Source organism: Eleutherodactylus coqui, chromosome 3 (genome assembly GCF_035609145.1).
Source record: "Eleutherodactylus coqui strain aEleCoq1 chromosome 3, aEleCoq1.hap1, whole genome shotgun sequence".
Lineage (NCBI taxonomy): Eukaryota > Metazoa > Chordata > Amphibia > Anura > Eleutherodactylidae > Eleutherodactylus > Eleutherodactylus coqui.
The window spans coordinates 292,039,787-292,052,974 of record NC_089839.1 but is presented as its reverse complement, the minus strand read 5'-3'; the positions used below and the strand labels follow the sequence as shown (position 1 = coordinate 292,052,974).

The following is a 13,188-nucleotide window of genomic DNA, read 5'->3' as shown; positions in this document are numbered from 1 at the left end:
ATTAAGTACTCTATAGGCGAGAGCCCTGTGTGGCACAGAATGTTAAGGCAGCAGAAATGCAGTCCTAAGATCTCGCTCATGACCTGAAGGTTGCAGATTTAATCTCCGCTTGGTTCAGGTAGCCGGCTCAAGGTTGACTCAGCCTTCCATCCTTCCGAGGTCGGCCAAATGAGTACCCAGCTTGCTGGGAGGGGGGGGGGGGGGTAAAAAGGTGACTCGGGAAGGCAATGGCAAACCACCCCGCAGAAACAGTCTGCCAAGAAAACGTGATGTCACCTATGGATAGGTGATAAAAGTTACCCCATGATCCCAAGGACAGGAGTCCTGAATCTCCCTCTTTTCATCACCTACACAGAAAGGGGTTCTTTACTGTAAGAGCAGTGAGACTGTCGAACTCTCTGCCTGAGGACGTGGTGATAGCAAAACCAAAAGAGGAGTTTAAGAGGGGACTAGATGTTTTTCTAGAGTGCTATGATATTATAGGATATAGACATTCGGTGACCAGCGGGGTTGTTGATCCGGGTCTTGGAGTCGTGTTGGAACCCAAACATTGATCCAGGATTATTCTGACTGCCATATGGAGTCGGGAAGGAATTTCTTTCCTCCAAATGAGCTAAATTGGCCCCTGTTTTTTTTTTCCGCCTTCTTCTGGACCAATAAGGAGAAGGTTGAAACAGGCTGAACTAGGCTGAACTAGATGAACATTGTCTCCATTCAGCCTAACATACTGTGTTACTGCGGGTTTGCTGCACCCACCAATAGTGCCGTCAGATTTAGTGGAGCAGCAGTCATGAATGCATTTCACCGCTTCAATTATTTCAATGGGGCTGACAGAAATAGCCAAGTCCAAGTGCGCTGCAATCTCCGGCAGTCACTTTGAGAATTAATGGAGTGGCAACACACATGCATAACCATTCACCGCAGCTCCATTCAATCTCCTCCTCACTGTGGAGGGTGCAGTGATCCTACAGTGAAGAGGAGAACACAGGACCCCCATTCTCAAGATCCATGAGGGTCTCAGCAGTGAGACTCCTATCAATCAGACTATCATATGGATAGGTGATAAAAATCAACTGTAAGACAACCCCTTTAGGGATCCATTGGGCAAATAAATCATAGTATTTGTATAGCGCCAACTTATTACGCAGCGCTTTCAGGTAATTATTACTTATTACCCCCCCACCAAGCTGGGTTCTCATCTTACCAACCTTAGAAGGATGGTAGGCTGAGTCAACCTTGAGTCGGCTACCTGAATCATGCGGGGATCGAACTTGCAACCGTCAGGTCGTAGGCGAGAGCTTACACTCTGCACCACATGAGATAGGTTGATAATTCTTTTACTGTAAATCAAGGCTAATAATTGGCCAGCCAAGTCACCCAAAGTAATGTATGAGTTTCTGGAGGAGACGTGACATTGCAGCCTCAGATTGACTGCGGTGGTCCCCTGACTTCTGCCAGACTTACATACCGGGAGCCAAAGCTGCTCAGCTATTTCCCAGGGGGAATGGCCGTGGGGGCCTGAGGAGAGGTGGGTAATGTCTCTTTTCTACTTTATGCCATACCCAGCTGTTAGAAAAAATATTTCATACTGAGTCAACCTCTTCAAAGTCAATGGGAGACATAGAAACTATTTACACCACTTTTTCTATGTCTCATTTAGAGATGAGCAAGCATACTCGCTAAGGACAATTGCTCGAGCAAGCATTGTCCCTAGCGAGTACCTACCCGCTCGGAAGAAAAGGTTCGGGTGCCGGCGCGGGTAAGCGGTGAGTTGCGGGAGTGAGCAGGAGGAAGCGGGGGGAGAGAGATCTCCCCTCCATTCCCCCCTGCTCTCCCCCGCCGCTCTCCGCCGGCACACAAACCTTTTCTTCCGAGCGGGCAGGTACTCGCTAAGGACAATGCTCACTCGAATAATTGTCCTTAGCGAATATGCTCGCTCAATGCGCTCATCTATAGTCTCATTGATGATATCAAGTTGGTATGCCATAAAAGTCTATAGTGGAAAAACCTCCTTAAAGGGCATAGAATGAATAGAAAAGGGACAATGCTCGACTGTTTCTGTCATTTCTTCAGACGTGAATGGAAAGAACTCCTCCAAACACTTGCACCTGGATACGATAGCGGCTGCCTCACAAGGCAGGTTGGTCATGAGTTGGGGGCCCCACCTTCTGGAATTAAGTGCAGGTCCCAAAGATAGTGATTGCATCTATCAGACGTTTATGGTATATCCTGTGAATATACCAGAAGTGTCCAAGATTGGAATACCCCTTTTAGGAGAATGGATGCTGCTATTTTGAATTTATTAACCCCGGAAAGGGTCCGTAGATGCAACACTTGTTTAGTCTAGATTCTTCTCTAGTGCACTTCCAGTCAGTACCAACAGCAGAAGTTGCTTTACTTCCCTGCATCTGTTTGAGAATAGAGCAGTTGTTGGGTCTCATGGATTCGGCACAAATGGGTTTGCTTTTGTATGCCAAATTTAGTAGTAATAAGTTATTTGCATTTAAAGAACCAGCAGCACTCCAGGCAAAACTCCGTTCTACCTATTGCATGGGCGGCCACAATACAGGGATTCTATCTTCGGAGTCCTTTGAATCCCTATGTCGAGCCCTGCTTTCGCAGGACAGCAGTAAACATTAAATCAGTTTTGCCTGGTGTGTTTCTTAAAAAAGAGTTAAACAAAGACATATTTATCTAGTCATAAAATAGCAATCATCTGGTATAAACCTGCTCTGTTACCAATTAGCACAATTTTAACCTTGTGTATAAATCTGATGCAGAATACTATTCACTTATATGAACCCAACAGGCGTGAATATGATACGTAGACTAAAAACGTGACTTATACAGGTACAACAAAATGGGATTTCATAACCACAAACTCTTCACAAACATTACAATTTATCACCATTATATTTTAGAAACAAAGACATCATCATGAAAATATCCAATCTCAACCAGCCTCCTACTCAAACAGAATCAGTGCCAAAGGCTCTGACGTCCTTAAGAGATATTATAGTTGCCATTGATATTTTTAACAAGATAGATATAATACTGCCCCCCCTATGTACAAGAGTATAACTACTATAATTCTGCCTCCTATGTACAAGAATATAGCTACTATAATACTGCTCCTATGTACAAGAATATAACTGCTATAATACTGTCCTCTATGTACAAGAATATAACTACTATAATACTACCTCCTATGTACAAGAATATAACTACTATAATACTGCCTCCTATGTACAAGAATATAACTGCTATAATACTGCCTCTATGTACAAGAATATAACTACTATAATACTGCCCCCTATGTACAAGAATATAACTGCTATAATACTGTCCCCTATGTACAAGAATATAAGTACTATAATACTTCTCCTATGTACAAGAATATACCTACTATAATACTGCCCCTATGTACAAGAATATAATTACTATAATACTACCTCCTATGTACAAGAATATAATTACTATAATACTGCCTCCTATGTACAAGAATATAACTGCTATAATACTGCCTCTAGGTACAAGAATATAATTACTATAATACTGCCCCCTATGTACAAGAATATAACTACTATAATACTGCTCCCTATGTACAAGAATATTACTACTATAATACTGCTCCCTATGTACAAGAATATAACTACTATAATAATGCCACCTATGTTCAAGAATATAACTACTATAATACTGCCACCTATGTACAAGAATATAACTACTATAACACTGCCCCCTATGTACAAGAATATAACTACTATAATACTGCCCCCTATGTACAAGAATATAACTGCTATAATACTGTCCCCTATGTACAAGAATATAAGTACTATAATACTTCTCCTATGTACAAGAATATACCTACTATAATACTGCCCCTATGTACAAGAATATAACTACTATAATACTGCCCCCCTATGTACAAGAATATAATTACTATAATACTGCCTCCTATGTACAAGAATATAATTACTATAATACTGCCTCCTATGTACAAGAATATAACTGCTATAATACTGCCTCTATGTACAAGAATATAATTACTATAATACTGCCCCCTATGTACAAGAATATAACTACTATAATACTGATCCCTATATACAAGAATATTACTACTATAATACTGCTCCCTATGTACAAGAATATAACTACTATAACAATGCCACCTATGTTCAAGAATATAACTACTATAATACTGCCCCCTGTGTACAAGAATATAACTACTATAATACTGCTCTTATGTACAAGAATATAACTACTATAATACTGCCTCCTATGTACAAGAATATAACTACTATAATACTGCCCCCTGTGTACAAGAATATAACTACTATAATACTGCTCCTATGTACAAGAATATAACTACTATAATACTGCTCCTATGTACAAGAATATAACTACTATAATACTGCCCCCCTATGTACAAGAATATAACTACTATAATACTGCTTCCTATGTACAAGAATATAACTACTATAATACTGCCTCCTATGTACAAGAATATAACTACTATAATACTGCTCCCTATGTAGGAGTATAGGAGACATTACAGTGTACTACAACTCGGTTTTACAAGTTTATATAAAGGATAGCACTGATCCTTATCACTCTTCTGTGTACTGTACTTTGTAGGATTTACAAGACTGGACTGTTAATAAACATTAATCTTCTGTTTTCCATTAAGATGAAGACACTGATGCTCGGTTCCAGTTCCCAGTTCTCCATGTGTATTATTGTTATTTCCATGTTGTATTGTTGTACATTGTCATGTTACACATTCTGGGCCGCACCAGTTCTTTACAGGTTTGGTTGCATTAATAGGCGCTTCAGATGTGGGTTTAGGCCGGTAGACCCCGCACGGAGGTGAGGGAGAGGTCACTTCGCTTTCATTACTGAGATATAGCTCACAATATGCCAGATGTAAACAAGTTTGGCCTAAAGGATTTGTATAACATAAACCATCTGGAGTCCAACAACACAGCTAATTTCCTGACATGGCCGTACCCTTAACTGGCTCCATACTTCAATACTTGGGTCCGATCTCCTCTACTTACTGATTGTGTGAAGAGAAAGTGGGCAGCAACATAGTTATTGTCTCCACCGGAGTACAGTTACATCAGGTAGATATTTTAGTAATTGGAGAAAAATTGGCCACTTGTGTCCTGGAAGTGGGTATCTCTGCTATACAAAGAGTTGTAGGGTTTTATTAGACGCAGTGAGCTCAAGGAAAGTTAGTACAGTAAATTTAGGGTGAATGTAGGGTTGCCACATTTGTCACCAAAAGATACCAGCCAAGGTAAAAAAAGGATGTGGTTAGGGGTGTGGCTTATTATGACATGTTTTTACCTGTGTTATTCTAGTGGCCCCAGTAGTAATAGTGCCCTCTCTTAGTGACTCCAGTTGTAATAGTGCCCGCTCTTCTTAGTAATAGTGCCACCGCTCAGTGACTCCAGTAGTATTAGTGACCCCTCTCAGTGATCTCAATAATACTGGTGCTCTGTTCAGTGACTCCAATATTAATAGTGCCCATTTAGTGGCCCCAGTAGTAATAGTGCCCTGTTTAATGGTCTCAACAGTATCACTGCCCCTGTAGTGTCCCAATTAGGGCCCCCTTTAATAGCCCAGTAGTATTAGCCCTGCTTTAGTGGCCCCAGTAATAATAAGGCCTTCTTTAGTGGCCCCAGTAATAATCGGGTCCCCTTTAGTAGCCCTAGTAGTATTAGTGCCCCTTTTAGTGGCTCCAGTAATAATAATGATACCCCTTTTAGTGGCCACAGTAGTATTAGTGCCCCTTTTAGTGGCTCCAGTAATAATAATGATACCCCTTTTAGTGGCCACAGTAGTATTAGTGCCCCCTTTGTGACCCTAGTAATAATAGAGTTCCCTTTAGTTGCCCTAGTAATAATAGTGCCCCCCTCAGTTACCTCAGCATTACTCTCCCTACCCACCCCTGAACCTCCGGCCAGGCAGCAACCAGGCACTATAACTCACTCCGAAGCTCTCACAGATAATCCTCCCTTCTTTCCCCCACTATCTGCACTGCGTACTGTACATGCAGGAAAGTAGACGATGGGAGGAAGGAGTGAGGATGGGAACTTCAGAGTCATGGGTTTACTGACCGGGTGACAATCCTATATGCATGTCTTTTTTGATTTCTCTCGCAAAATGATGCATTCATTGATTTTCTGATCTGCAGATGAGAACAAGCCTTTAGTGGGGGGTTTATCAATGAAACCCTTTAAATACAGTTATAGTTTGGGTTTTCAATTTTTTTTCATCCACGCATTTCAAGGGCTATAACCGTTTCATTTTTCCATCACCCTAGCCGTGAGGACTTTTTTGCCAGCCGAGTTATATTTTCAGTGGTATAATTTAATGTACCATATAATGTATTGAAAATCTTTCAAAATTTTTAAGTGGGGTGTAATAGAAAAAAATGCAAATGTGCCATTTTTAGGGGGTTGCTTTTGCGACATGCATAGTAAAAATTACTTGTTAACTTCATTCTATGGGTCAATAATACCATTGTGACAGTATCATGTTTATATAGATTTTTTGTTTTACTACTTTTAAAAAATATACTGTATATACTCGAGTGTAAGCCTAGTTTTTCAGCACATTTTTTGTGCTGAAAAAGCCCCCCTTCGGCTTATACTCGAGTCTGGGAAGGCTTAAAAAAAAAACTCCATACTCACCTCCCAGCCGGCATCTGTGTCTTCGGCAGTGGTGCGGCAGGCTGCTTGAATTCTCTCCACTGTCATCCCCCGCCATCCTCTCTGCTTGGCTCTGTCATCCCACGCCGTCAGCGCTGTGTAAGTACGAGCTGTGATTGGATCGAGCGCCAGCCGGCATTCGATCATTCACAGCCAATTTAGCTGCTTTAGGCTAGGGTCACACAGGGTGGATTTGTTGCGGTTTTGCTGCGGTTTTTCCGTTGTGGCTTTGACGCAGAAGAACTGCTTCTGCGGCAAAACCGCTTCAAAGGTTAATTTGGGCTTGCGGATTTTGCTGCGGATTTTCGTGCGGAAAAATCCGCAAGCGTTTTTTTCTGCAGCGCTTTTTTACTTTTGTCGCGTATTTGGTGCGGTTTTGGCTGCGTCCATAGAGGTCTATGGACAAAAAAGCGCTGCGGAAACGACCAAAGAATGAACATGCTGCATCTTTTAAAACCGCGACGCAGTTGCATTTCCGCACTGCGGCTGTGCGGGAAAAATCCGTCCTGTGAGAACAGCTTTTTGGCAAATCTCATTTGTGCTGCATTGCACTGCAAATGCAGCGGTTTTGCCGCAGTGCGGATATGCAACGGCAATCTGCGGCAAAACCGCGGCAAATCCGCCCTGTGTGACCCCAGCCTTAGAATTCTCCCCACTGTCATCTCCCTGCTCGGCTTTCAAATCTCCTGCTGTCAGCGCTGTGTAAGTAAGCGCTGTGATTGGATCGAGTGCCGGCTGTGATTGGCTGGCGCTCAATCCAATCACAGCGCTTACTTACACAGCACTGACAGAGCCGAGCAGAGAGGATGGCAGGGGATGACAGCGGGGAGAATTCAAGCAGCTTGTTGCACAGACTGGGAGGTGAGTATGGAGGTTTTTTTTTACCTAGTATATACTTGAGTATAGCTCGGCTTATACTCGGGTCAATAAGTTTTCCCAGTTTTTTGTGGTGAAACTTATTGTCTTGGCTTACATTCGGGTCGGCTAATACTCGAGTATATACGGTAATCCATTTCATTAAAAATAAAAATGCTTTTTTCATCCTATTCAGAGCTCCATAACTTTTATGGAACTGTGTGAGGACGTGTTTTCTGCAGGGCACGCTGTAGTTTTTACTGCTACCTTTTTTGCATACACATGGCTTTTTAATCAATTTTTTTAATTCAATTTTTATTGGAAAAAATGCATTTTGATAGTTCCATCTTTTTATATGCAGCGATGACAATTATGTTTATCTTTTATTGTGTTGATGGTTTTGTGGAAAAATGGGAAAAATGTTGTTTTTTTTTAAGTTGTAATATTTTCAATTTTTTCCAATTTTATTTCACTTCAATTTTTTTCAACTTTTTTTTTTAGTTCCATTAGGGAACATGATCGTTGTGATCGTTTGTTTGCTTCTACAATATATCACAATATTTCAGTATTGCAATATATTGCATATTCACGTTAACATATTAAAAGGAGGTTTCCAGGCTCAAATACTTTTGATGATATATCCTTGGGATAGGTCATCAATAGCTGATGATCCAGGGTCAGCACTGCTTATTGATCAGCCAGAGCTTGTAACTGCAGACTGGGTTCTCACTAAAATCAATGGGAGCTGTGCCTGCAATTACAAGCGCCGACCAACAGCTTTTGCTCTGATCCCTTTGTATAGCAGCGCTGATAGCATGCGCCTGCTCAGCTGATCAGCCAGGTTCCCCAGCCATAGACCCTGGCCAATCAACTATCGATTTCATATCCCAAGGATACTTCATCAATAGTATTTGTGCCTCAAATACCCCATTAAGCTCTGCCACAGACCATAGGCAGGGTTTAATATGGTTAAATACATGATATAGTCATGTCCACTGCTATGTAGTAGCTGTTAGGGGATACCGTTTCTCCTTGTGGAGACTGCCAGCTGGTGTATATATTCTTACAGGCAGTGCTCCCTGGGAAAACATATGCAAATTAGCTCACCTCCAGAAGTAAAAAAAAATTCTAGTGCCATCTATTGGTAGCTATCTTTAAAAGTTGGCCCTCTAGAGAAAGTTTTCTACTTTGCTGAGGAGAGCTTATTTGCACTGCTATGTAGTGAAGCAATGTATAGACTAAGATAACTGTTCCCCAGCAAGAAATATTGATTTTCCTCTGTTTTTACTTTAAACAGACCAAGGCTAAAGAGCTCCCTCTGTCTGCTGTGCGCTTTATGGAAGAACTGGGGGAATGTGTTTTTGGAAAGATCTACAAAGGTCACCTCTACCTCCCAGGGATGAATCACGCCCAACTTGTAGCCATCAAAACATTGAAGGATTATAACAATCCACAGCAGTGGGCAGAGTTCCAGCAGGAGGCATCTCTCATGGCGGAGTTACACCATCCCAACATTGTGTGTCTTCTTGGAGTAGTCACTCAGGAGCAGCCTGTCTGCATGTTGTTCGAGTACATGAATCTTGGGGATCTACATGAATTCCTCATTATGAGGTCTCCTCATTCTGACGTAGGCTGCAGCAGCGATGAGGATGGGACGGTGAAATCGAGCCTTGATCATGGAGATTTTCTTCACATTGCTGTTCAGATCGCAGCTGGCATGGAGTATTTATCAAGTCATTTCTTTGTCCATAAAGACCTTGCAGCTCGGAATATATTAGTCGGAGAACAACTTCATATCAAAATTTCTGACCTTGGTCTTTCAAGAGAAATCTACTCAGCGGATTACTACAGGGTCCAAAACAAGTCTCTCCTACCTATTCGATGGATGCCCCCAGAGGCCATCATGTATGGGAAATTTTCCACCGATTCAGACATTTGGTCTTATGGTGTGGTGTTGTGGGAAATCTTCAGCTTTGGTCTTCAACCTTATTATGGATTTAGTAACCAAGAAGTCATCGAGATGGTCAGGAAGAGGCAACTGCTTCCATGTTCCGAGGACTGTCCTCCAAGAATGCATAGTCTCATGACTGAATGTTGGCAAGAGATACCATCTAGGAGGCCAAGGTTCAAGGATATCCACATGAGACTGAGGTCATGGGAAGGACTTTCAAGCCATACAAGCTCCACTACACCATCGGGTGGTAATGCCACAACGCAGACCACATCTCTGAGTGCTAGTCCTGTAAGTAATTTGAGCAATCAAAGGTATCCTAATTTTCTTTTCTCAGCACAAGGAATGCCACAAGCCCAGATTACTGGTTTTATAGGGCCACCATTACCTCAAAATCAAAGATTCATACCGATCAATGGATATCCTATCCCACCAGGATATGCTGCTTTTCCAACTGCTCACTACCAACCAGCTGGGCCACCAAGAGTCATTCAGCATTGCCCACCACCAAAGAGCCGCTCTCCAAGTAGTGCAAGCGGGTCAACAAGTACCGGTCATGTGACCAGCTTACCATCTTCAGGATCCAATCAGGATGCCAACATCCCTTTACTATCCCATATGTCTATGCAGAGCCATCCAAGTAGTATAGGAGTACAATCCTTTGGAAGCAAAGCTATGAAACCCTACAAAGTGGACATGAAACAGTCCTCCTTACTAGAAGACTCTGTCATCCATGGACACAACGACTCAATGATCTCAGCAGAGTTGTAATTATTTTGTGTTAGATATGTACATACTGTATTCAGGAAAACAATCGAATGGACGTTTTAAGAAAAAAAAAGTTTTATATAAAGTATTTTTATTGAACTAAGGTCATTCCAGATGTTCAGCGAATGTTTCCTTCAGGTATCTTCTGTGAAGTTAGATTATCCTCAACAGGTGGACTTGTATGTCGTTTGGAATGTGGTGACTCTGTCGTTTCATGTCAAACGTGTTGCCTTAGATGATTGCCCTTAATGTATTTAAAGGGGTTTTCCAGGATTATAAAAACATGCCTACCTTCTTGCTAAAAACAGTGTCCACAGGCTGTGTAAGGTATTGCAGTTCAGCCACATTAACTTCAGTGGAGCTGCAATGCCATACACAACCTAGAGGCATGTGTGGCGCTGTTTTTGAAAAAAAAAAGCATCTGTTTGTTTTTTTTTGATCCTGGTGAATCCTTTTTTTATATATACACTTCTCTTATGTTGCCAAAGATCACAAGTAAGATGAGACTCGTTAAAAAGCCCTTAACTAGTCAGTATACTACCCGGCTCATTGTCATTAGCATAAAAATGTAAAGGATTGTGGTGGCTGTTTATGTTCCATGTGGAGTCGACCAACATATGAAAAAACAGCAAAACATTGAGATTTGCATTCAGCTCAGTGATACAACGGAATGTTATGCACCTCCAATAGTGCTACTGTGTCTGTTTGACCTCTGCACACACTATTGGAATGTTTAAAGTGACCCTCGGGTCAGGAGCTCAAAATTAATATGTACGTTGGTACCTATGGGGGACGATTACCTGCTATTTTTTATATTTTCAGATCTTGCTTCTTGGCTGCTCTTTAGCTTAGCTCTCATAGGACAGAGCTGTAGTCTGTGGTTATACTTTAAATACGGGGCATATTAAATAGTAGTCTGGGACACACCCACATATCACCATTGGTTTAGACTGCAGAGGAGGCAACCTGAACCAATTAATGAGACAGGGGGTTTGTTCCAGGCTACTTCAGATGAAGCTCTGTAGCTAAACGATAGTCACAGATCACACCTCTGTCCTAATAGAGTTGAGCGTAAAAAAACCAGCCAAGGAGCAAGATCTGAGGACAGTAAATAGCAGGTAATCATCATCCTCCATTAATTTTGAGCTCCTGACTGGACAGACACTTTAAAGAGTTTTGAATAGAGATAAGCGAGCACGCTCGGTAAGGGCAGTTACTCGAGCGAGCCTCGCTCATCTCGAGTAACTGCCTTCTCCTCCGAGCTTGCTCGGGAAGGCGGCGAGGGTGAGTGGCGGGCGGCTGGGGGGGAGAGAGATCTCTCTCACTCTTGCCCCCCGCTCCCTTCCGCTCTCCCCCGCTGCCCCCCCCCCCAAGCACGCTCAGAGGAGAAGGCAGTTACTCGAGATGAGCAAGGCTCGCTTGAGTAACTGCCCTTACCGAGCATGCTCGCTCATATCTAGTTTTGAAGAAATCTGGCTGCTTTCTTCCAAAAACAGCAGTATACCTCTCCATGTATAAATATGGGTGGTGCTCCAAACAATGGCGAGAAAACGATCTGAGTGTAGAACGGGCTCAACTGGTGTGGAACACCCATCGGTTGATAGGAATCCACACCGCCGGTCCAAGTTAGCCTTAAATATGGTTATAGATTCAATCCACCATCAGATCCTTAGAAGACGTCCTAGTGCGTAGGAGAGCGTCTTGAGATTTCCCCAGGTCCAGTTGAAACCTTGGTCGAATAAACAAGTAGAGTTAAAGGTAAAAAGTTCCCAAACTCCCGATAGGTTGGTTGTATAAGGTATATCAGACAAAATATGAAGAGTAATATCTCACTTCATAGAGGAGTCCGCTAAATCGGTGGGACCCCCCTGTAATCCAAGTCATCTCTAAGAAATCCCAATAGGCTGGTGTGAGGTTCCAAGATTTTCTTATTTATTTCTCTCTTCACCCGCGCGGGTTCTTAGGTCCATCTCTCAATGCTGTCAATGCATCTTATGTGGTCGACTGCCAGGCATCAGGACTCAAGTGGTCGACTGTTTTGCACTGTAGAATTGATGATGATTGTTGGCTGCTCAGTTTGTCCTCCATTGGTGGCATGATGAACAGAATTAGGTGAAGAGGTGCTTGGTTTTCTTGAAACAAGAAGGATCAAAGGACTACAGAACAACTTGCCTAACATCGACAATTGAGAGCTTGCGATGGAGATCACCCATTTGACGCATTGACAACATTGAGAGCTGGACCTAAGAGCCCAGCGGGGTGAAGAGAGAAATAAATAATAAAATCTTAGGCCCTCATACCAACCTATTGGGCTTACTTAGAACCAACTTGGATTATAGAGGGGTCCCATCGATTTAGTGGACTCCTCTACGAAGTAAGTGGAATATTACTCTTCTCCATATTTTCCACGACTAGGAGTGCGGGAACTTTTTACCTTTAACTCTACAAATGTCCATGCCTCTTATCTGTATTGAAGTGATTAGGGCTGAGTTGCAATGCCATACACAACCTGTGGACAGGTGTGGGGCTGTTTTTGGAAGAACGCAGTCATGTTTTTTAATCCTGGACAACCCCTTTCATTTTAAAAATCCACTTACCTATTCAGGTTAAGCATTTTTTTCTCCCCACAGGGGGCAGTTTTATAATAATTAGGGGCTTCAATAGCGAGAACTAATTTTATAAAAGTCAGAAATGCACCCAGAGCAGTTGTCATTTCCCTTCACCGACCCTTATACAAAATTCACTGCTCAGCAGGTGGCGACATTGAGCACAGAAGAAAGCTCCTCCCATGATAAAGGCACATGATTCATCCTAAGGCAGGATGGGAAAAAGATTCTGAGAAAAAAAAAATATTTGGCAACAATTTTTGAAATATTGGTTAAATCAGGTATTTTA

At 42.2% G+C, this 13,188-nt stretch overlaps 1 protein-coding gene across 1 annotated transcript in view; it reads left to right on the top strand.

The window, feature by feature from the left end:
* ROR1 (receptor tyrosine kinase like orphan receptor 1) overlaps positions 1-11,561 on the top strand; it is a 238,570-nt gene extending 227,009 nt beyond the window's left edge. Inside the window, exon 9 of the mRNA XM_066597694.1 lies at positions 8,872-11,561. Within this exon, the coding sequence (XP_066453791.1) occupies positions 8,872-10,296 (1,425 nt within the window). The 3' untranslated portion in view covers positions 10,297-11,561. The remainder of the gene's footprint in view (positions 1-8,871) is intronic.
* The last annotated feature ends 1,627 nt before the right edge of the window (positions 11,562-13,188 follow it).